Here is a 25,979-nt window from a genome sequence, read left to right on the forward strand (position 1 = left end):
GGTGTTCATGATGGCAATATTCGAAATGGCATTTAAACGTGAAATGGTAGAAAATTTCTAATCGCAAGATCGCTGATATTGAGTGACGAGAACGAGTCGATTGTAAATAAATCGAGTTCTTTCGCAAGGTCAAACACAGTTTCTTTGGACGCGCATCGAAGAAACACACTCACACATTTTATTCTCATCTCGTGTAAACAAAGTACATTGGCTTTGTGGCATTCGATCTTTTTATGCTTTGCACAATTTTTCACTCATCTCATGTGGAGTGAGAGAGAGAGAGAGAGAGAGTCGAGAGCGAATAGATGTGCAGTAAACGGTCATTCAGAGCTTCAAAAATCACACTCAATCGCAGAATTGCCGGAAAGATGAATTGAATGTTATTTGAAAATCAATTATTTTACATAAATTTCTACCACAAAATGTCACTGTTAAGGATCATTCCGTCTCTCTTCTCATTTCAATGTTGTCTTGTCGCTTTGGCACGTTTAACATCTGTTTTTTTTTCTGTGCTGTTGCGCACACATATATTCATGTTTGTGAGCGCATCGAGTGATATTTTTTTTCGGAACCGGCTTAAGACAGTTTGTTGCGTAGGCAGAGTGAACATTTCTGGACAGTTTGGTTTCGTACTCTTCGCGTGTGCAATACATATATCCAAACCGTTGTATCGATCGTATGAGCGTGCGTTGAGTTTGAGTTAAAAAAAAGAAGTCAATGTTGAGTGATTTGTTGAGTTGCGACTCGAAACGAACTATTGCTCGAGCAGACGCTGATATTGTGTACCGATGATCGTTCACCGCAAACAACCACTGACTCAGTATTCTGTTGCGCTTTCGTCGCTTAAGTTCAGTTTTTAAACGAGAGACGGTGCTTCGTTTTGTTTTTCCTTTTCTGTTTATTTTTTACTTTGCAGAGTTTTGATTCTATCTTTCATTATTTTTTTTTAATTTTTGATACGGTAAATATTTTATTATTATTCAGTACTTCACTGAAAATCAAATCATAAAATTATAAATGCATCGGCATTCAAAGTATATTTGAACGATGTGCGTGTATGGCAATTAAAACGGTTACATTTACGAAGAAAGAGTTTGAAATCAGTCCGTGTTGCATGCATCGCGCGTTATCAGATAAATGTGACAGTTAATCAGTAATTTATCATTTGAATTTTATTCTTCTTCTTTTTTTTCACCTATAAAAAGTGTATGTGTGTGCTTGTGCAACTCACCCGAACCACGATAAAAAAAAGTGTTTGTGTGCAATTTTCCAAATCAAATCAATTCGGTCAAAGAATTTAGAACACTTTTAACAAAAATACAGTGATCAATGACGCGATCAATAAGTTTAAGTGAACAAAAAGCAAAAATGAATGTGTGTTTCAATTGACTTCATTCAATAAAGTCGATATCATGTCAAATCGTCATAAAAGCTAGGAGTTTTGAGCAAAAAAAAAAAATTCGAATCTAAGCGAACAAAAAAAAGCAAAAAAAAAATTATCTAATCTTTTTTCTTCGTCGGTGTGCAAAACGTCACCTAATGTTCGAAGTTCAAAGAACATCAATAAAAAAAAGGTGTTGTGAATTTTTTTGGAAAACAAAAAATGCCGATGAAAAAGGTTTTTTGTTTTTGAAAATGAAATTTGAGCCTGTTGGTGAGAGAACCTATAAACCAAAAAGGATTCGAAAAGATTGCGAAACAAAAGCAGGCAACTACAATTTGCAAAAACCATTCATGTTTTCTGCCAAAAATAAAATCATAAATATTTTTTTACGGAAATGTTTTATGATATCTGTTCTTGCATTTCGTAACTCTTTGCACATGTCATATAAATGTTTGTGCAATATATATTGTAAAAATGTTTGCCATTTTTCATCCCAACTAAGACCTGTGCGAGTGTGACTGTGTATGTGTGTGTTCAAAGGAGTTCTCTGTGTCTTTTCAAATAGTTGCTGTACGGCAAGAGAATGCAAAAAAAACGTGCAAAAACTGCACGTCAAATGGATACAAAGTAAACTATAAGAAAACTACAGTTCAATACATAAATACAAAATTTAAGCATTCGTATATATTTTTTTCGTTCTTTAACAATACTGAGTGAGCAAATCAGCCAAACGTACCAACAAAAACTGCAAAAGTAAAAAAAACCGAGGCGAAAAAATAGGAAAAAATGGTCTGTTTAACTCGTTTCATTTCGTTGCCTTCGTGTGCATTTCTTTGAAAACTTATGGTGGCTGCTGCTGTATTTTATATATGTATTTTACCTTCATATGTACTTGTTGTATTCGCTACTTTTTTTCGCGTATTTTGTTGTATCGTTTTTGATTGTCGTCATTGTCAGTACGGTATATGTATGTGAATCGAAACGCTCACACAGTCAGTTCTCTTGAGCGCTCTTGTTGGCTCGTCTGGCTCATTCAGTGTCGACGTTGTTCGAAAAACGTTCTTGATAATAGATTTTGATGCTCCGCTACTTTTAGAACCTTACTCATGTTAAATGAATTAGTCCGATGGGAAATTAAGACTTTTTTTTTATTTCCATTATTGTGGTTTTTGCTCTTTCTATGCATGGTTTGCTTCTGTTTATCGAAGCACAGTTTCGATATATACAATTTTTGCAACCAAGAAAGTGAACCTCTGACATTCATGGAAAAAGTAAGCAAAAGCAAAAGTAGTGAAAAACGACTGCATTTCTGATAACAAACAAAAAATTGTACTGGCGCGCAATGTGTGTATGTGTCTAAGCGCTCGCGCGCGAGCATCTTTTTTCTTTGCAATATTTCCTTATTCAATTTATATCATCGCCGCTTTTCTAAGCAATTTGCATTAGTCTTGTTTTTGTCCACATTCATCTCGTTTTCAGTTTTATGTACAAACTATACACACATATAAAGGTATACATACCGAAGAGTTCTTATTCAAAATAATAACGAAAATTGATTTAAATTTTTCACAAGAGAATGTTGTTGTTGTGTGTGTGTGCCTGTTTTTCATTATTATGCAAAACAATGTTAGAGAGGTCAGTTGAAGCAAGATGTTTTATCGTTGCTCAATAAGCAGAGAGTTGTTTAGAGGTTGCAAATATAGAAGTTGAATCGTGATAGCGAGAAGGAAAAAAAAGTGAATCATTCCATGCGCACATCGGACAATATAACAACATCACCATCACCACCAACAACAAATAAGCCCAACGAAATGAAATCTAAAGCTGTTTTCATGTCCAAAATAAATTTACTATATTACTTTAAATGTGTTTTTTTCATGTGTTTGTGTACATCGAAAGATCCATTTAAGCAGCTGTAGTTAGAAGTGAGCACACATTACGGAATTGAATATATATTATATTTATACTCAAACACTTACGTCACATACGATTTATCGACACTATACTCTTTCGAGATTTTACGAACGCGTAAATAATATGCAAAAAGGTGCTGATTCGAAAGGTGTAAAGCCAATTCGAAGTTCGAGTGAATATAATGCATCCAACGCACATCTATTCTAGTGAAATCTCTGCATTGCGCTCGCCCATCTGACCAGCAACAATAACAAAAAGAACAACACACACACACACAAGTACCAAAATGGTATCGACCAGTGGTGAAAAAAAGAAATTGTGGTCGCCCATATCAGCGATGACAAAATATTTTACTATTCAACGAATTATGAGTATCACTGTGTTGCATTCTGGCACGGTGTGCGCATGGAATTTATGTAATCTGATCTTGGACATAGAGCGCTAGCGAAACAAACATTTTTATTGTTTAAGGAAGTACACACACCAAAATGAATTCACATTGCACACTGTGAATGACCTCAGTATTTTAAAGCATTGCACCATTATCGTCATCTGATTTCCCCGTGCATCGTTGTTACTAAACGTATATAAATATTATATACAATGCCGAACAATCGGTCTTCGCACTAGTCGCGCTCATTTGTTGTGTGCAGCGTAATACGGCTAAGAACAGTATTTTAAGATAGAGAGGCAAGAAGAGAGCTGTCGACAGCGCGGGAAAAGGATCGAATCGTGATGCAATTCTTTATCGCATTCAAGTATTACCTTTTTCTTCTTCTTTTCGTCTTCTCATGTGTGTGTGTGTGTGTGTACTGTGACTCTCACTGTGCCGCTCTTTTCTTCCCCCTTTTTTGCACTTCTTCGCATATTCTAATTATATGATTTAAAATAATTTTACTTCTTCGTTGACCGTTGAAGTCGAAATATTTATTCAAATTTTGAAGAGAGCAACATTCGATAGTGCCAAAGTGATTGTGAAACGGTCTGCATTGCATTTATCTTTAATTTCTGCAAATACTATTTAGCAAACAGTATAAATCATTTAATTATTATTTAAAATGTTTCAATCTTCTGACTGCTCGTTTGGCTCACACGAATTTTAACACTTGAACCAAATGATAAAGAATCAGAGTTCGAAAAGTTTTCTATAATAATGTAAATATTTCAAGTAGCTCCTAGATACTGGACGTATTATTGAACATCACAATGATGAATCCATCGAAAATAGACAAAACATCAAGGTCTTGAATACACACGATTAAAATATTATTATTTGTTTTTTGTGTTTTTTTCTCTTCCTTCAAGTATTTACTTTGTTTCTTGGTTCAACTCTTGTCAATTGCTTGGTGATGGCGTATTTAACGGTTAGCTCCTTTCAATGTACACTTAAAAAGAGAACTGAAAACATATGTAAACATTTAAATTAATTTTCGGTTTTGTTTTATTGAACTACCATCAGTGTTCGTTGCTCCCTTTTCCTCTCTATCTATCTATCTATCTCTCTCTCTCTCTCTCTCTCTCTCTCTCTCTCTCTCTCTCTCTCTCTTTCTTTTTCATTTATATTGAATCGGTGAATTTATCAGTTAAACGGACACAAATCCAAAATATCGCGCTCGAAATAAAAATGAGTGCTTAAAAGGTGCACACTAGTTAACGCGACATACACACCCTCCCATTGCACCTTCATCTTTGTTTTCTTTAATTCTCCGTCTGCTCTTCTCATTATTTTTCTTCTTCGTTTTGATGAGTGCTTATAGAGCGATATTTTCTTATGCTCTGTCAAGTTCAATGATTCTTCTCGCTGTTTTAAATTCCTTTTTCAATCACACTTGATATTTGGTTGTGTTGCTGTTGACTTTTTGCACTCATTGCGTGCGCGCATTCACATAATCAAATTTGAAATGATCGCGATGCTTACATAAACAGATTTGGGAGAGAGAAAAAAACGAAATGAGCATTACGACAAAGAGAAATCAAAGCGCATACAACGAAACATTTGCTAATCGGCTTGCTTTCCGGTTTATGAACCACACACCAGCAAGCACTGATAATCAGCTATTCAAGATGATGTCCAAAAATGTGTCCATATCAATGAGGCAGAAGAAAGAAAGAAATAAAAAAAACGTGTATGCGCTCAAGTTCTGAGAGCGGTAAATGTCTAATATGTTGTTGAAGTTAAATCAAATTACTGAAAACCGCATAAATGTTTGACATATTTTTTTCCGTTGAAATGTATATATCAAACGAGTATAACTGCTCTTGTCACTTTGTGCGCTATTAAATTAAATTTGTTTTGCAAAACAACACACATTGTGTTTTTGAACTTTTGATAGCACGGAAATGTGTGCGGCTCTCTCAAAATTTCGCCATAATTTTTCGAAGTCAACGACGATGACAAAAAAAAAACCTTTAATTTTTTAATTTATGTCGTTTTAAGGCGAGATTTGGAATTTCTTTCCGTTTTCACTTGGAAATAACATGATATTTGATGGTTTATGACCGCTTTTTATCGTTTTCTTGGTTTTCAAGCGCAAAATTATTCCATTTTTATGATTTTTTTCTCTCTCTTTGTCGCGTACAGGAACGAACCGTAAGCAAACGAACAACAAAAATTGAAAATATCTGTATAGAGAGAGAGAGAGAGAAATATAGAAAAATGTCACCAACCATGGATGGTTTCGGCATTGCATATTTTTGCCATTTTCGTTAAGCTTTAATCGGTCGGTGTTCACCTGTATGTTTGACAACATCAAATGTCGAATACATTAAAAATCGATTGATATTATTATTAAAATTTCAGTGATACAAAATGAATCAACCGAAAATTACTGCCAATTTTCCAATTACCGTTTGCTGTTTTAAATTAAACAGTTTCCATCTCTGTTCACCTCTCTTTCTCTCCTTTTCACCGTCTCTTCAGCAATTTGTTTGCTAAGCAATTGTTTGTTGCTTGTCTTAGAGGTAATCAGTGAGTGAATGTTTGATTGCATACCATTGTAGATGTTGTGTAATATTTTTTGGTGGAGGCTTTCTTTACATTAATCATTTTTGTTTTTAAAAAAAAAGAGAGAATCATAAAACTCATTGCACTTTGATTCAAGACTTTAAAAACTTTTTTTTTTGCATTTATCGCTTTGGATTCGGATGTATTTGTTTTATGCTTGAAAACTTGTTTCTACAGTTAATTGAACTGGAATTTTCGATAAAAATTGTATGTGTGAGTGTGTTTGTTCATTTACCGAATACGATCATAAAACGTTTTGTGAGGTTCGATTTAGCAAAACAGTAAAATAATAATAAACAAATTACACTTTTCTTTATAGACACGTGTGTATGTATGTGTGTAATTAATGATTTTATGGAAGAATCTAAACCGTTGATTTGATTGAAGCAACATTGGATGAAAGCAAAGGTGCATCGTGCGTAGTTTGACATTCTGGATATTTCGTAGGATAAACTAAAACTTTACTTATGAAAAATTCATGTTAATCAAACTGCGATATCAAACTAACCAAACTGATTTGATTCACTGCTAAATCGACTTGATGAGATGAAGCATATTAAATGATAAAAAAAATACATATATATATACAGATATTATTTATTAAAAACTTGGCCATGCTGTGAGAGTAGTTATTTACATTGTATTCTGTTTACGAAGTAAATGTGATATAATTCATGGAATATGATTAAAAATAGAGTTTGAGTAGCGAACACAACGGATTTTTTATATTGATTCTTACGGACTTTTAGCAGATTAATAGATTTAGACTATGATTTACAATGAAAAGCCGAATTGAACAACAACACAGCTAAGCAAAATTCGCAATTAACCCATAAAAGAAAAATAAACATATGGTGAATGTATGCGGGGCTCTCACGCAGGTCATTAAACAAACATGCAGTAGTACCATCGGTCCAATAAATTTCAAAATAATAGCGCAAAGCGCGAGTTACGCGCGCGCCAAAAAATCAACAACACCAACTTATACACACTTATAAGCATAATGCATTGAAATTGAAGAAGAAAACAAAAATGAAAGGCAAGAATTTGTGTATTGTAACGCTGATTAAAAAAAAAGTAAAATGAACAAAAGCTGGCTACCGTAAACCACCATAGACTGAATGATAATCAATGAAAATGACGAGGGAAATAATGTGTATAAGTTGATTTTTTTTTCTTGTAAATGCCGAATATTTTCTATTTTTGGAGCTGGAGAAGACGTGATTTTGTTAACAGTTACTTTTGATCCGTTTTTCCTACTCTACATAATATAAGCTCGTAGATTGAGGTTTTTTTTTTCACAAATTATATTGAAAATCGATAAGCTCACATATAGGCTATAGTAGCTCAGTGAGTGAAAATGACTCGCACGTCCGATCTCATTAAGTTATATTTTTTGAGTGAGTACCGTGTCTTGTAAAGAGAGCGCCATTGGAAATTGTACACACACAAATACTTTGAGTAACGCACATTTTTTGCCACTACAATTGAAACATTCTAATGAAATTTATAATAATGGTCGATCTGCACAATCGCACACATCTCGTCACAATCGCACACATCGTTAGTTTTAATTTCGTTGAATTTTTTTTTATTCGTCTTCTATAAAGTTACGTGAAGATCAACATACGTGTCATAAGTTCAGTAAATGTGAAAAACAAGAAGAAGAAGAAGCCGAAAAAGTTACAATCGAGCGTCGAGGATGAGTCGTTAATGAAAATGAAAGGAAAACTGAAATGAGAACAAATTGTTGGTGAAAATTCAAACGTGATATTACGCTCAATTTCGCTTTCATTTTTGTGCAAATAAATCATTGAGTGTGAAAAATAAAAAAAAATACAAAAAAAAAGTGAGAGAGATTACGTGCAAAAGAGAAAAAAAATAGTAGAGAAAAATTTCGTTATTGAATGAACCGAAATGTTGTATTTTTATCGCTTTTTTGACTACATACTATGATCGATTTGATCAACAAGTTTTGGCGAATGCAAGCAAGTATGACAATCATCGGAATATTGTGAAGAGAAAAGAAAAACTTTGCATTAAAAACAAGAGAACTTTGAAAAAAGAGACAGAACGCGTGCTGCATTTTTGCATCCATAAAAAAACAAACCAAAAAAGCCACACTTTCATTTTAAACATTCTACATCAGTGAAGCAAGCGTCTGTAAAAAAATTTTCTCTCTATCAAATGGTTAAGAGTGAGATTGACACTTCGTATTGAAAATTTGTGATGGGCTACCGTTTGGTATTGCATTCGCATAGCAAAGAAAACGTTGACCGCTGTTCGTCGTTTTCATTCGAATAAAAATCAAATCGAATCTTGATCGGATACCAAACGCATTATTGGTTTACATCAATTGTATATGCGTGTGAGTGTGTCCTTCATCTCTGCACGCATCGTGTGTTTGCCGTTGAACAGTTTGTCGGCTGCGCTCCAGTAAATTCTCTGGCATCAATGGACTCATCACCGTCAAATTCCAGTTTCTTGCTTCGAAAATCATATTTAAACAGTGATGTGATTGGCGACTTCAGTACAACTTCAATAGCTGGCTCCATACAGGTTTGTTTTTCATTTACATTTAGTTTTGTTGTTTGTGTTTATTTTTTTCTTCCAAGATTTTCTTTTGATGTTGCTGGAATTGTGGTTGTTCCTTTCTTCTTTTTAATTTTATACAATTTTTTTTCTCTTCTTTAATATGTTGATCTTTGCGCGCTTTACCACAAAACGATCACATCTTGAATACGCGCATTGAAAATAAAACGATGAGAGAAAGAGGTGCGCGAAGCGAGAAAGAAAGAGCAATATAAACTCCCACAGGGCAAAATGATTAGATAGAGAACTGATTGTATTTTATAAATTTACACACAGCAATGTACACACAACTCAAGGCCAATGGAATTGGATATTCTCTATAGAATTTTCATATATTTCCTATGCCACGATCATTTTTATTAGTATAAATAAACTTCATTTTGCTCGTCTATTTCAAGCGTGATTGTCTTCATTGCGCGTGAGCGCGCATACATTGCGTCGACATATCGATCGATCTGTGAATCAAAAGATTGTGTGTTTCAAAGAGCGACGTACTCTCTCAATGATTCCGAAATTTGTGTCATGCGTGTCCATATCGCCATGTCCATAATATCATATTTATTTAGTTGTTGTTGTTATTTTTTTTTAATTCCTTTCTCGCTTCACAATTTTCAAAAATCATTTTTCATTTTCTGTAACGATGTGATATGTGATAGATGCTATATGCGCTACGTCATAAAAATCATAAATCGAAAAATCAATTTGATTCTTCTAAAATCAAACAGAAATACAGAAAACAAACACAGACAACTCAAAGACTTGGAGAATCGAGATTCAAAGAAAATGCACGATTTCAAAGAAATCAAAATGACTGAAATGCTTTCAAGTCGTTCACTCAATCGAAAATCGTTATCTCCGTTTCATCTTCATTTCATGATCATTCTTTCAGTGGATGATATTCGTTCGGCGAACATCAATTTTCTTGCAGCTATTAGACAATTCGATTTTTATTGACGTGTGTTTCAAGTCATGTCACATAGCCGGCGAAGAGTTTTTCGAAATGAGATTGGTCGTGAATCAAAAATTAACCGCGCGATCAAATCAGCAAAATAGAATTGACTTGGAATGAACGTTATTGTCGTAGCCAAACAGTTGATTCAATTAAGAACAATTTATTTATTTAGTTGCAAATCCACCCTATAGCAAATTTCAATCGTTTCCATCATCATCATTATCATCATCATCATCAGCAGCAGCAGCAGCAGTCAGAACATATGAGAAAACTCATTCAAAAGACACATCAAGCAATCGTTATATTATTATTAAACGGAACTTAAACAGAACAATAGACGTTTTCTGCCCAAGACCTCAAATGAATAGATAATCAAATGAAGAAGAAATACTGTGTGTACATGTTCAGCCCCACCGTATTTTCTCGTTGGTTGCACCAGCACCGCACGCATTGCACATTGGTTACGCTCATTACCTCGTTCACTCACACTATCGTTTGAGCTCAATCACTGCATAAAAATAATAATGGCACCATTGTGCTACAATTTCAATATTGCCATAGATGAGCTGACGAGAAAGAAAGAAAAAAAAAATTTCATTGAAAATAAAAACGATGGATTCCATTTGAATAGTGGCAATGTAGCATGTGTGTCTGTGTATGTTGATGCACTTCAATCAAGGTATTGCCCATATGTCGAGTGCAATTTTGATTTTTGTATATTGTGTCGTATTATTTTGTCAAATGACACAAGTTCGGATCTCTTCACTCTATCCACTGTCCAATGGATAGTTTTTCATAACATTTTTTGCCTTGGCTTAGTTCGGCCTAGAACAAACACTAATAATAATTCATTATTGACGATGATCATCGTTATTGTTGCGGTCGATGTGCCGACCAACGTGTGCGTGGTTCAACATATATGGATGGCAAGTGGAGCGTTGGATAAATATGAATGTGTGTGTGTATGTTGTTTCTTTTAGTATGCAATGGCAATGGTCAGCACATGCGGATTGTCGGTGCAGCTGCAAAGTCTCTGCTTTCAATGTTGCTATGCCGCACTTGAAAGGAATTACGATCATATTTATGTTCACTTCTCAACTGATCCATTCTTTACTTCATATATGATTATCGAGAGAGAGAGAGAGAGAGAGAGAGAGAGAAAAATTACTGGAGAAAAGACAAAGTCGAAGAAGAAGAAGAAGTACATATCTATTTATAACCTGTTGTTGAATGTTTGCGCCGGTATGCAATAGCATATCATCTGCTTAATCGTGTCATTGAATTAGCTTTATCATCATGGCAAGTGTTATTGTGTTTTAGCAATTATGTCTGCAGTGAAGCAATAGAATATGATGAAGCCGAATGGCGTAGGCACACGAGAATATGTGCGCATCAAGCAAACCATGCATCTAATGTTTTTACAATCGGTTTTATTTGTATTTCCATTATATCAAACATTATTTTTCTTATCTGTTTCATTTCACCTGGGCTTCATGTTGCCATTGAACCCACATTTAAGTTTCGATTTTCCTCTTGATTCCATCGTCTTTCTCATCGTCTGTATCAAGGGAAATGACAAATGTAAATGCGTTCTCAACGTGCTTCGACATAATTCTTGTTTAATTTTTCCTCTTTTTTTTTTGAACATCGCTATCAACTCGTGTAAGCGCATGTGTAAGTGTGCGTGAGTGTGCTTTGTGTGACGACTATTGAGCAAGTATGAGCAAGTATTTTCGGCAGTTGGCATTGATACATACACACGTTAAAAACGAAAGAGATATTTAAAGAGAGTGAAGACAGTACCTTTTTCACGGCATTTATAAGGCAATTTTGATCTTGATCTAAATGTCTTTTCCACGCATTGTGTGGCACGATGATAATAATGAACTTGATATTGATGAACTTGACTGATACTGATTACCGAAGATGTGGCAATTTATTGAAATTCTGCTGAAATTCTTATTGTTTTACATTGTATTCGAAATATAGATAGCCACGGACAAAAGTAAATAAAATCCATTCGCGTTGCCAACGGTGACAAGTCATATTCTGGCAAACCATTTCATTCCCATCGAATACCAATCATATGCTGCGTGGTTCGCATCACTCTGTCAATTACATTTACATGAATCGACAGAAATTGACGGTACGATGTCTTACATTTGATAGCTCGACAACGTGCACACACAGAGAGACACACATAAGAACAAAACATGAATATGCTATCAAACGATTGTGCACCAACTCCATTTGAGTGCTTCTGTTCTGGTTACCCATGTTAAATATACAACATCAAATAACATAGATACACTTAATCTGGATAAAAACAAAAGATAGCGATAGAGAGAGCAACCGAGAGAAACGAATTAAAACCATTACAGCTTACATATTAACACATGTAGAATTAATAAACTTTTAAGTGTACTCAAAGTATGGGGATGATGATGAAATGTTGAAAGAGAGAGAGAAACAAAAATTAAATAAATGAAAATCGATTAATTCCGAAATAGAATTGATCGACATCGGTCGTTTCTAGCCAATTTCGTGCAATCACGATTTTACGCAACATTTACAACGCACTCACCAATCGAGAAAAAAAAAACCAAAATCATCATCATCGAAATCTCAACACTTGCGAGAAAATTTTGAAGAATAAAAAACAAAAATAAAACATTGGGAACCAAATGGCAAAGAAGCGAAAAAAAGAGGCAAAGCATAGAATGAGCAATAAATGCGAATGGCCAATGGTTCTAGATCAACATCGATTCTAAAAACGAGCTTTTCACGAAAAACATGCCTACATTTTCCACGCTTTAATGTCAATTTCACACGTTACTCTTCGCTCTTTGACTAACTCAATGTGCCAACCAATATCATCTTGTCTTAGCTACGAAAAAAAAACAACAACAAAATTCTTTCTCTTTAGTTCTCTTTTAAGGTGCCTTTTTTAAAGTTTTATTCGTGCCACTGCCGCGAACATAATTCCAAACCGCGATGTGAATACACACGCGGCCACGGATAAGTATGTACATCAGTTGAGTATAAGCAAGTGGAATGCACATCAACTCTTTTCAAACCATTATAAATATTTGCACGGAAATAAACCATAACACGAGAAAATTAAAACGCGACAAGTAATGCTTGATAGTGGTGTTGAAACGCATAAAAAATGTATTAGGCAACTTTAAAATTGAGTGCGGCACATAACAATGGCACATCAAATCGCAAGAAATTATTATTAATCCACGGAACAAAAAAACGCAGCAAGTGGGAAAAAAACAACAAAAAACCAGCGTTAAAATGAAATGTTTAAAGAAATTGTGTGTGTGTGTGTCTGTGCAGTTTTAAATTGAGTGAAAAAGGAAGCAAACGAAGTGAAATATATGGCGGAACAATTACAAAAAAAAAACGATCCGATTGTTATGTATCGGCATTATGTCTATGGTACGGATTCTTCTTTTCATTTTACACACTCTTTTCTCCATTTTCATTTCGTTTATTATTTTTTATTGCTTCTTCTCTTTAACTCGAAAAGACACACAAAAAGTGAATGCGATAATTTGCAAATGATTAAATAACAATTTTTCAGTGGAAATTGATAGAATAATGTGCAATTATGATCGAAACATCATCTAACTTCAAATATGATGAACGGAAATCAAGTAGCACAAATTTTTATTCAATGAAAATAAAAGCCTGTATTGCGAACGACATTTAATTATAGCACCGGAGGCTTGAGCATAGTTATTTCATTCATTCAAATTTATCTCATTTTTCACACGATTTTCAATTTGAATGCATGAATTGAGTTTCATTTTTTGATTCAATTAAAATCACATTTTTTTACTTTTCGATCGATCCGAAATGGGTGTAAAAACGTAACCACATGGCAAAAATGGTTACTTAAGTGACTATGAACTTGAATAAAAATAACAGATATCGATACCATAGAAAAATACACACCGAACCAAAGAAACAAAACAAATCTTATCAAATGCTGTTGTGCATTCACGTCGATGTAGGGGAAAAAAATTTGTTAACCAAAATTCACAGTTGAGTTGTGAATGGCAGGCACGTTTCTCCCGGTGGTCACTAACACACACACACCCAGACGCATTCGGAGCCCATAACAAAGTTATGGACCTTTGTTGTAGGTAGACGAAATGGCTTATTTTCGTTTACGAACAAAAAAGCATAGAGAATAGTTTATGGTTTAAACATCGGGCCATTTTCAATTTTTAACGTGCTCTCTTTTTTCTTTGTATTTTTCTCGATCGTTTCACATTTATTTCTTTACAAATGTTGATCGTTTTTCTGTCATATTGTTCAAAACTGAACACAACATTTACTACCGATGAATATTACCTGGATACGATCACATTCTACAGCCTTACAGGTCAATTTACTATGTATGTTAAACTGCAATTCCATTCAGACGAGCACGTTTTACTCCAATTGTCTGTTTTCACTGAAAACACATTCAAAGTTCATGCGCATGCAAAAAGAATGAGATTATCATAAACAGGAACAAAAAAAAATCCTAATAAATTACAGCAATACTCATCTTTTTTCTTCACTTCTGGTGAAAATTAGTTCAATGAACATACTCCATTGCTTCTATTTTCTTCTCTTATGAGAAAAGAGATTGTTTGTTGTACAATCTTAGTAATAAAATTGAATCCATTCAAAACAAAAGAAGAAAGAACTACTCACTTCAGTAATAGAAGAATACAATGTTGTCCTCTAAATCAATAATTTGATTCGGATGTTGTTTTTATCGTTTACATTTCAATTGACCCGAAATTATATCACATTTCAAGAGAGATGTACATTACCGCTATTGCCTTCAAAAGAAAGCTATATGTAACGAAGGTAAACACATGAATAAATTATCATGAATTGCAAAATTGTCGACGATTTTGCTTTTTACATAGAAATCTTTGTTGGGCATTTATGTGTGTGTATGGTTTTTTTTTCTATCTTCAGTCATATATTACGGAGAAGCCTTGAATTTCGCTTTTTTCTCTTATTTTCTTTGCCGTGCTCTACTTCATTGCCGATTTTGTGTGTTGCTGTTTTTTTTTGTGTGCTCTCTATTAGTTCAACTTGGCTTTCTATGTGTATATTTATTTTAGTTATCATCGTCATTGTAAGCAATTGCCACACACTCTAGTCGTATTTATTGTCCACAAACAATATTAATTTTACACGTAAAATAAATCAAATGTAATGTTTGCAAAAAAAGGAATTGTTTTGATGTTCATTTAGACCATGTGCGTGGTATTTTAATGACTTTGCTTTGAATCAATAATAATTTGAGCCAGAAATACCAAAAAAAAGAAACGAAATTTTTGGCGGTAAACTCTGACTTACAAATTGATTAACCGTTTTGACACACAATGTGAAAGAGCGAGAGAAAAACGTAGATGAGACAGAGAAAGAACATTGATCCATCATTAACAAGAAGATTTTAATATCGATATTCTTTTTCTTTCACGTTCACACGCGCTAATCCCCTTTGAATTGACCGATAAATTATTTCGAAAAGAATCGTAATAAAATTAGCCGAAAAGCCCACACATGTGAGTGTGTATGTATTAGAAGAGAGAAGAAAAAAAATGTTGACGTGAACCGTGATACATATATGTTCAACACTATTAGTGTGTTTTTTACAATGAACTCAAATGAAAATTGCCCATATTTGAATGCAAACAGGTCGCATTCTGGTGATTTCTCTATATAACTCGCTTACGTTAAAATTTCTTTAACTTGTTACACATTTTGAATATATATCTCGTTCTCGTTGTCTTTCCCATCTCATTCTATTTATTCATATGAATACGATGAACTTATTGGGCATAACCGACAACGCGCGATTGCCACAATGTGTGAATACCGTTTTGCACAGCATCAACGATGATCATAATGAAGAAGAAGAAGAAAATTACTATACAAATAGAAATGTATCACAAACATATATATATATATATTCAAAACAAGCAATAAAAAATCAGGCGACCACGAAGTTGCGCGTATGTAAATTTTGTTTATTGGAATTTTAGTTTGGACTATAATATGTTTGAATGTTTATCATATGCGAATACATATATGAAAAGCCAATGAAATCGACACGTGAAGTCAAGTCTCATTTCTATTTTGTTCATGAATGAATTTTAATAGTTATTTTGCTGGACAATTCTCTCTCTTTCTCTCTTTCTCAGCGTGTGTGTAGTATTTTGTCGCCGAGAAAATGTTTTCATTAAAAGTGAAAATTAATCATTAATTATCGATAACATTTTTATTTTTATTTTTGCGTCGAAAATATATATGAAGAAACATCATGAAAAGTATATTTGTATCTTTTTGATGAGACACAACTTTATTTCGCACACAGATCTTTTGATTTTATTCTTGATTTTCTTGAGAAATGTGCAAATTAAGTCAATCACAAATGCAACGATCGGTCAGTTACCATTAACACAGATAAACAACAACTATCGCGAAATGTTTATCGCAATATTGCTCGAACAATATGGGTTATGGGTAATCTTTGTTTTTGCCAATTTCTCTCGTTACTATTTTAACCTAATTGTTTGTACAATGTATTTGTATGAATTGTGTCTTTGTTTGCTTTATAGTGTCAGTGATAAATGATGGTACACTAAAGGCAATTGAGTTAACTCAAAATATTCGGTAACATTTCATTGTCATTATTAGTTTCGCTTTGGTCTTGTTCTATTATTTCTTCGGCTCATTCAAATTGGTTACAATAATTTCACTCATTAAATCATTTGCATTGCGGCTTTTGATGAGCATCTTCCAGGCCAAAAATTGCTCGAGAAAAAAAATGATTCGCGCATTGTATGAAATGGTAACGAATTTACATTCTTTTCTCAATTGTTTTGCTTGTTGTGTTAAATGTTCCGGTCCGAATGATGTAAAATCATCTGCAAATTGAATGTAATGAAAATTCCAAACTGATCGACGCCAGCAGATTGAGAGAGAGTGGGATCAAACAAGAGAGATTAAAATCGACTTTAGCTGTGTGAAAATTAATTACAAACGATTACAATTTCGATTGAAAATGGTTTTCTTGAACTTTATGTTGAAAATTAATTTTCATTGTGAAATGTTTCGCTTGAATGCATTGGTGTTTTGCTTTGCTCTATCTCTCTCTCCCTCTTTCTTTCTGTGTGTGTGCGCGTGTCTTCTTGTTCTAAAACTATGTGCCAATAAGGTCAAGAATTCCGTGAATTACAATACAAAAGCAAAACGCGTTCAAAGCACACATAAAACTGCAACTGGTTTTATTTTGAGAGAACCCTCACTGTCTTCGGTCGCATCGGTCTGTCATAGAATGTGAACTGACATAAAATAAATGAAAAGAGTCTAACGCTTCATTGAACTTTTGCACAGTTTCGGTGTGTTTGTTCGATTTTGTTCATCTTCTGTTTGTCATGTTTGTGACTGCTGTGTGTCAAACCGGTCACACAATTCTTCTAATGATCGCAAGTAAATCATTAGTCATTTTTGTTGCTAAACGATGTATTTCGTTTTATAATCTCTTTTTTTGGTCACTTGTTCGTTACACGTACGCGCTCTAGGAGGCTAAATGTTGTTCATTTATAATTTGACTTCCACAAGATTTGTTCATTATTTGATTTATTTTTAAATGTGATTTATTCGAATTCAGCATTAGATTTTGGGTAGTTTCGCACAAAAAAAATCACAATCTTCACCTAAGCCAGTTCAACGCGAAAGAGAAAAAAAAAATTGTTGACAATGCTTGAACGTGATTTATTCGCCTAACTGACATTCCTGTTGAACGTTTAATCACATTTATGCTTTTGTTTTTACCAAACAACGAAAGGAACCAAACAGCCTTGTCAATGTGTTTTGTAACGATTTCCTTCAATGCAGCTTCACACTAAACTATTATCTTTTATGAATGCGCACTCTTTTTTTTAAATTGAAGTATTTAACTGTTGGAACAATGCCTCTAGTGTGAATCAATGTTTTGCATAGATCGTGGTGCTCTTAGGTGTTTTTTTTTTTGTTTCGATCACCGTGATTTCCAATGAAGATTTCGTAGTCCATGGCAGAATAAAAGATCGAGCGCATATGACGATAACATATGTTTGAAAACGATTAAATTTATACAAAAAAACGCGCGCGCACACACATATTTAAACAGACAGACAACAAAAACAATTTAGTCAAAGCCATGGTTAATGATCGTTGTTTACAGTTAAGTGCGATTTTGTGTTGAAGTGAATACGTTTTTTTTTCTCTCCTCTGATCATTTCAGCAACATGTAATTTGATTACGTCTTGTTTGAACTATTATGAGCGCTCGCGTATCAATTTGCATCAACGCCAAATTCAATAATAAATGTTTATAGATTATGCCTACAAATTGAATAATTGATACTTTTTCATATTTCAATAACGCAGAAGAAAAAAAAAATGGCATTTGTACGCATTTACAATGAACCCGAGTGATTTTTATGACTACGACAGTCTTTTTAACATTTGACATACGACCGCCGTACGCAAGATTGTGTATGGCTATATCTGTATAGCAAATCGTTTGTGCAAGCAATACACGAAGTAAATAATATTCGTATAAAGCGTGAGCTGATGATGTTTTGTCAATTTAAATTGTTTTTAACGGCTTTTTAAAGGTGCTTGTCGATAACTTAACCTTAGTGACTGTGAAGAATGAAAAAAAATCCGAACGAATTGATTTAATTGGATCCGCTCTTTCAATTTACAGTGCATGTGAGTCGTGTTGTTCACAAGCGCAAAATGATGAAAAGGCATATTCCATGCAAACAAGGTCGTCACTATATTTCATGCAGTCGTGTGAATAGAATTAGAATCCAGGTAGCTCTCCTTTTTAACACGCACACAAAACGAATGAAAGAAAATTATCAATATTTTACTCACAGGCCAATGAATTGCCTCTTTTCCATACCCTTTGAACTTATGATGTGCTTTGGTCAAATTTGCACTTTATCTCGTTAGCGTGTGATATGCATAGAAACGATTTATTGCTTTGATAGAACTATGTTGCACTGGATCATTGGAGTGTTTTGCTTAAGCGGAAGAATCTGTCAATGATATTGACCATGTTTTCTGGTGAAAATAACAGTAACTAATGAGAAGTGTCGATGGATGGAACGTAGAAGACGAAAGAAATAGATCGAAGTACTAGTATATGTGCTCAATCATATATAACCAATGCTGTTATTATATAAGAACCATAAATCACATTATACATTGGATTTCAGCGATTTGCAAACGAATCTTCCACATCAAAGTGCACTCTGGCAACACAAAAAGTATGGTGAACATTTTGCATTGTTATTCGAAGAAGAAGAAGAAGAAAAAGAAAAGAAATGATCGTATGGTGCAAGATGTTTTAGAATATCCGATGGCCTTAGTGCCATTAGCTGAAAAAACAGCGCAGATTCCATTGCAATTCGGACAAATCAGTAATCGTCTCCACTCTTTCTTTCTCATGGCTTCTTTCTCTGCCTCAAAACCACTTATTCGCTTTTGGTAAACACGCCAAAAGTGTTAAAGCTTGTTGCTTTTCGTTGTGCACCAAACAGTTAAACAGTTAAGTGCAAAACTAAGTAAATTTTGTTGATCACAACCATTGCAATGTGCATTGTATGAATCGGTACCGAGAGAGAGAATGTATATTCGTAAATGATTGATGTAAAACACTTTTCACTCGGTGTGAATACAGAATCAATTTGAAAAATAAAACAAAATTAAAGTAGAAGACGACGAAAACGTTGATACGTGTGAGTTTGGACCGTGCGATGATGGTTTCGAGCCCACAGCCAATTTGACGCGTTGCATTGCATCATTGCATCGTTTTATAAATGGTTGATCATCAATAACGTGCGAATTTGCGTCACTTGAACCACAAATCATTCGTAATGAACCGAAGTGAGTCGATTGTATGCATGATGTATTCACGAGCACGAGAGAATCCACACATACACTATCGAGTGCATTTGATGCATTTCATTTGAAACCATGTTGTCTACAATAGGCAGGCATAGTAGACAAATTCTCGGTAGAGATCTCGGTTATTCGATGTCGACTCAAACGTCGTTGGACGTTTTATTCGTTGTAGCTCGTTTGTTCTAAGTCATGTTGTGAAAATTAAATCTGGACTACTACTACTTGGATTTGATAACGTTAAACTATACTTGAGGCAATAATAGCAAAACGAGAAATTAGAACAAAATGAACACAAAAAAGCCATTTACTGAAAGAGAACATCGACCAGTGAGAAAATGGACAAATGCCTTGAATAAATGGGAGCGAGAAAGAGAGAGATAGACCCCATCATCTCTTCATTTGTCTATGCTCTATGGTTGCGCAAACCATCAAAATTCCATGAACACTGCTGAGCTGTTAGCTTCTCTGGCAGTTACGCGCGAATCCATAAACATTTTCGACAGAATTTCTCTCTCTCTATCGCGTCGTCGAATACAATAACAGCAACAACAACAATAAAATGAATAATAAAGAACGAACGAACGAACAAAAATGCAGAGCTCAACGAAAAAGATAAAAATAATGACGAATGCCACACAATGGAAACGAACTTTTTGAAGCAACGAAAAGAAGAACATAAAATTGAATTTGATATGGAAAAAGTCGCAAATACAGAACAAAATGCCGAGTTCTACATTCAGCCAGCACCAATTTCGTAGAAAATAAAAGAACGAGCTCAAGTTGATGAAGAGAGAGAGAGAGAGAAAGAGAGAGAGAGAGAGAGAGAGAGAGAGAAAGAAAGAAAAAAAGCAGCAACTAGATTTTTTTGAAGGAAAAAAAAATGTCGAAAAAGAATTCTAAATATCGAAACGGCTGGAGAAAAGTATAATCACGAAAAGCAGCTAACAAATGAACGAAAGAACGAATGACTTAAGAGCAATGTGCAAGCGAATAGAAAAAGTAAAGCTTTTGAATCGCACAAAAGAGTATTTCGTTTTCTCATGAAAGAAGCGAGAAAAAAATAATTAAATTCTAATGTTTCAGCATTGCTGTTCCTTATGGCGATGGTTTCGCGGGTGCGCTTCACACTCGCAAAGTACCTCTATTCCACAAATTGTGTATATTGTTTGCGCTTGGATCACATGCATTTCGAAGATCATATGAATCTTCCACAGTCTCTGTCCCTCCCTTTCTATCTCTTCTGTATATTTTACTTACTTCATATTTCACTCCCGCTTTTACTCGGTTTGGCAATGGTTGAAACCAGCAAACAAACAAAAAAATTGTGCATTTGACGGGCTGGAATGAATGAAGAATTGGATCATTTTATTGAAACATGCAACAATACAAAATAATAACAATCATAAAACGTACACAATGCATTTGCATTGCACACTCTCTGAGATAAAACATTGTGATTTTTCTTTCGCTCATTGTTGTTATACGTCTGCTGAGATCGTTGATGCTGCTGAGTCTGTGAGATCTCTTTCGTTTGCAAACTTACACATAATGCGTCAAAAAAAATGTGTTGCTGTTTTTTTTTCTCTGCACTGACAGAGTCTAACTCATTACACTTTACTTTATATGTGTAGAATGTAGTTTATCATTTTCCAGACCACATTGTATTGTGTTAATTTACACTTTATTTGGATTAAAATGGCGTTTTAATGCTTTCAGTCATTTTTCTCTTATTATTCATTTTTTTTATATTTTTCTCTCTCTCTCGCTTGGCTCAGTTCTACGGTAGAACTTCTACGATTTCTTTCGCAGAGGCATAATAAATAAATATTTTGCCATAACAGTTACTTTTTATGCAGAAAAAAAATCAACTGACGGCGTGAAGGAAAAAAGCGAACAGAATAGAATGAAAAAAACCATTCTGCCAAAGAGAATGAAATAGAACAGAAGCATATTTATTATAAACAATGGTTCCATTTTTTTGTTAAATGTGTGCGTGTATATGAGTACGATTCTATTTCAAGTGAATAGGCTCTTTCGTGTTATCATTTGCTTACGTTTTGTTACATAATTGTCGAATGAATCTTTAATTATGAACATTAAACATTATTAATACTTATCAATCAATCATAAATATAGTCTTTAATTTGATATTCACAACAATGGAAGAATGTGTTATGAATCATGCACTATTACATTAATAACGTAACATCAATTAAATTATTGTTTTTTTTTTACCAGTTTTCTATTTAAAAACATCGGTGATTGTGAGTGTCAACGTGTTAAACCATCGTTTTTACTGTTTTTTTTTCTTGTTGTTTTTGCTGTTGTCTTCCTATTGTCTAAAAACTTTTATTTTGCTTCGCTCTGAATGCAATTTGCACCGCTTTTATATCATTGCATCTAATGTTGCTTTGACGTGTTGCCATTATTCTGATGAATAATATTTGTTTCACTTCATTTGTCTATTCATATAATTTATTTATTTTTATTTGCTTTCGTGTTAATTTTTCACTCGTTTCTCTTGCTTTTCTGCAAAATCACGGCTATTCTGGTGAAAAAAATGAAAGATAAAAGAAGATGAAATGGTTCTCAGGTCTCTCTCTCTCTCTCTCTCTCTCTCGGTTGCTCTCTTTCGCCAAAGTCATTCCGCACGGTAAATATTTAATCTTAATTTGAACAACAAAATTACAATAATAGCCATAGAAAAAGGCATTATAAGCGCTCTTCTTGTGCATGCATGGGAAATATGATGTTGAATATCAACAAAATCCCATTTCGATTGGTTTATAAAATGAGGGAGAGAGAGGGAGAGATAGAAATGATGAAAATAACAATAAATTCGCGTACAAACGAAGCACAATGAAATCAAATATATCGCGTCAAATTGTCTTAATATTCGTAACGAATGAAACAGAACCGACTCCAATTCCATTTACATTTTTCAAGCATTTCCATGATAGTGTGAGCATTTCGTTTCATGAGCAATGCGAGAACAAAAAAACCTTGCGAATTACGATATTGTGCTTATATGAAAGCGCTTCGAGAAAGGAACTCAATTTTTGTATCCTGAGAGCGGTATGGGTGAGCTTGATGGTGCGTCTGTGAGTTGTACTGTTTTGAAAGTAATATCTATTCAATCGATTCGTTCTGGTGAATGTTTTTGTGAATGGAATATTGGCGCATATGATATGCATTCAAAAGGGAGAGAGATCAAGAGAAAGAGATATTAAATGCGTGGTTGGACATTTAAGAATATTTGAACTTTATTAGATAAATTGCCCGATTCTGAATGTGTGGGCTGTAATTTAGACAGTTCAATAAATTGTTTTCCGTTCATTTCTTCTCGCAGTATTCAGTGCGCGTATACATTTCACAAATGACTTATTCGTCGTAATATATAATAACAAACGTTGTGCTGATTTTTGAATTCTTTGTTGTCAAAAGTTTGAGCGATTTTTTTTCGTTGTTCGTTCGTTTGATTGTATTTCTTGTTGAAATATTTGTTTGCTCATTTTCCGACTGTTATTCAATCAAATTGGCATGCATTATATTGCGTTACGACTGATTTGACGACCAAGTGTCATTCCAAGAATACTATACATATGTATTATAATCTTTATGTACCACAAAATGCTTATATACCATTATTACGATTATCCGATTATTTGAATGCGCAAAATATGAGCAAAATGGAGAAAAATTACGAACAGAAATTTGTTTCAGCTTAAAAATTTGCCTGTGAGCTAAAATGCAAAGTGTGCAAAATAAACGAATTGAAACTGTCCAAAATTGGACAGTCTACATAAAATAGGTATATATACAGAGATAGAAATCTTGAGAGAGAAAAAAAGCAAATCCGTTAGGTAACCGATCACTTTTATTGCACCGACCCCACAAAAGCCCATACAGCAAATAGACAATATATATATATAAGCCAGAGTCGTGCAGAAAAGAAGAAAAAAGAGTAGAATGCGCACCGATGCAATCTTCTTGAGGTTTATTTCAATTGGTCCACAAAATGTCCGGTTGTCTTTTTCAACAATATAAAAAAACTAAAGAAAGAAAAAAAAAACAATTCTACCGCGCACTGTCCCACTGGATCATTTGCCGCTAAAAATTCGAACGTATGAAAAAAAAAATAACAACAACACCATAAATATTACTGTAAGTAAGTAAGTTTTTGCAACATGAAACGGCACCACAATTATTGACATGGCTTACGTATTTATAAGATTTGCAACGTTCAATTGCATGCCATATCAAAAGAACAACTCGATAAATGTTGTTTTAAATGTTTTTAGAACAACGACGACAATGATGAATTGACGTAGATTTTGACTGGAATTTTACCATGGGCAAATAAAAGCGAAACCAAACTTTGTTTTCTTTGTTGCTGTTGCTGTTGTTGTTGTTGTTCTTGTCTTCAACTTCAAATGCGAATAGCGGCATTTTGCGGAACACACTCTTTCACATACACAAAACATATGTTTGAAACTCGATGAAATGGCACTTCTAATTAATCTAATTGCCATGCAATTGAGTTGCAGCATTGATGTAATTTATGTCAAAATATTGTAAATAAGACATCGAATCGTTTTGTCGAAGGGCACGCAATCACACGCTACATGAACTTATCAAACTCAATCTACATTAAGCTCAATTGGTAACTGTTAATGCATTGCAAAAACAAAACCAACAAAATTGTGAAGCTATGCACACAATGGCTTTGGAAAAAGCAATGGAGATTTTTCACGCCGCCAATTCAAAAAGCCAAACCATTTTGTTGGTTTTTATTTTCTTGCTTAATTGCACAATTTAACTTTTGTGAACAACGATTATCAAAGAATAATGAGCGGAATACACGAAATTCAAACATAGTAAAAAATCACCGCAACTTTTTTCCGCTCTTCGCGTTCGTAATACCTTTTTTGATTATGAAAAAATATACATAGATATACATGTATACATTCGCTACAACTTATTTCAGTTCAATTTGGTCTAATTTTTCATCGTATCGTTCTTAACATCCTCCGGGATCAATTTAATTCACCATTTATTTTTATATTGCCCGTTTTTTTCTTCTTTCTTCGCTCTCTTCGACTTCGAATGTTTGGCATGATTAACGTAAGTTTGAAATTATGAAATGGTATTTATTGGCCAGTTATGATTCGAGTTCCGCTTGTGCTTCAAAACAAGTGCTCATAATATACTATTTTGAATACAATTTAATATTAGCAAATGTGTGATGCTTTTGGCAAACAAAACTGAAGACTGGTGACTTAACACACAGCCGGCATGACTAATTATTTCCAACCGGAGAGTGAAAGAGAGAAGCACGCACAGGCACACACTCAGCAATATTACTAAAGTAATATTTGTTTATTTTTTTTGCATGTTTTTCAGCTTTAATGAGCGATTGTTGATGCCATATGCCAACATTATGGTAGCCATTACATGATTAGTAGCTTTTGTGGTCTGATCATTGCATAATATTATTCAAAATCGATGCAACTACCATTATTCGTCAATAGGCTTGAGGTTGAAGCATTTTTTGTGTGTATGCCTGTGTGTCTGTGTGTTATAAGGCACGTTTTTGCCCCGGGTCATACTTTAAATCGAAATTTCAAGTTTATGCCAAATGATTGAGAATTTGATTTTTGTCGACAGTTGCAAATACACAGAGACACATTTTAAATCGACAGTAAATTTGTATTGTTGACAAATATGGACTATCGTCGGATATTATGTAAACGAGGAGAAAAAAATTGAAATTCTTCTTTTATAAAGAAACATAAATGCATCAATTCGATATAGTCAAATGACTGAATTGTCATAGTAACTCACTAATATTTATATATTTCCTCGAGACTATCCCGTGAAGGCTAAGATTATACAAAACATTTTAAATTTATTTCACTTTGAATTTGAAATACAATACTTTGATTGAATGGTTCCTCGGCCCGCCTCCTCAATTCGTGCTTTTTCTTGTGACCAGGCAAGCAACAACAGCAATCAACATAGTTTGCAAAAAAATAGAGGTGAATAAGCGGTACGTATCAACTCGATCTTCGAGTGTTGTTCAAGCGAAAAGCTGTAACAATTGAAATCAGATTGAGTTACGACATCGCATTCATTAAGTGCACATATGTATGT

The 25,979-nt window shown here is 34.0% G+C and overlaps 1 protein-coding gene across 1 annotated transcript in view; it reads left to right on the plus strand.

Annotated features, from left to right (window-relative positions):
* The first annotated feature begins 1,034 nt into the window (after positions 1–1,034).
* LOC116345458 (protein Shroom) overlaps positions 1,035–25,979 on the plus strand; it is a 180,697-nt gene continuing 155,752 nt past the window's right edge. Inside the window, exons 1-2 of the mRNA XM_031774860.1 lie at positions 1,035–1,153; positions 7,913–8,861. Of these exons, the coding sequence (XP_031630720.1) occupies positions 8,757–8,861 (105 nt within the window). The 5' untranslated portion in view covers positions 1,035–1,153; positions 7,913–8,756. The remainder of the gene's footprint in view (positions 1,154–7,912; positions 8,862–25,979) is intronic.

This window comes from Contarinia nasturtii, unplaced genomic scaffold, assembly GCF_009176525.2.
Source record: "Contarinia nasturtii isolate CC-2019 unplaced genomic scaffold, AAFC_CNas_1.1 Cnas_scaffold_1240, whole genome shotgun sequence".
In the NCBI taxonomy this organism is placed as follows: domain Eukaryota; kingdom Metazoa; phylum Arthropoda; class Insecta; order Diptera; family Cecidomyiidae; genus Contarinia; species Contarinia nasturtii.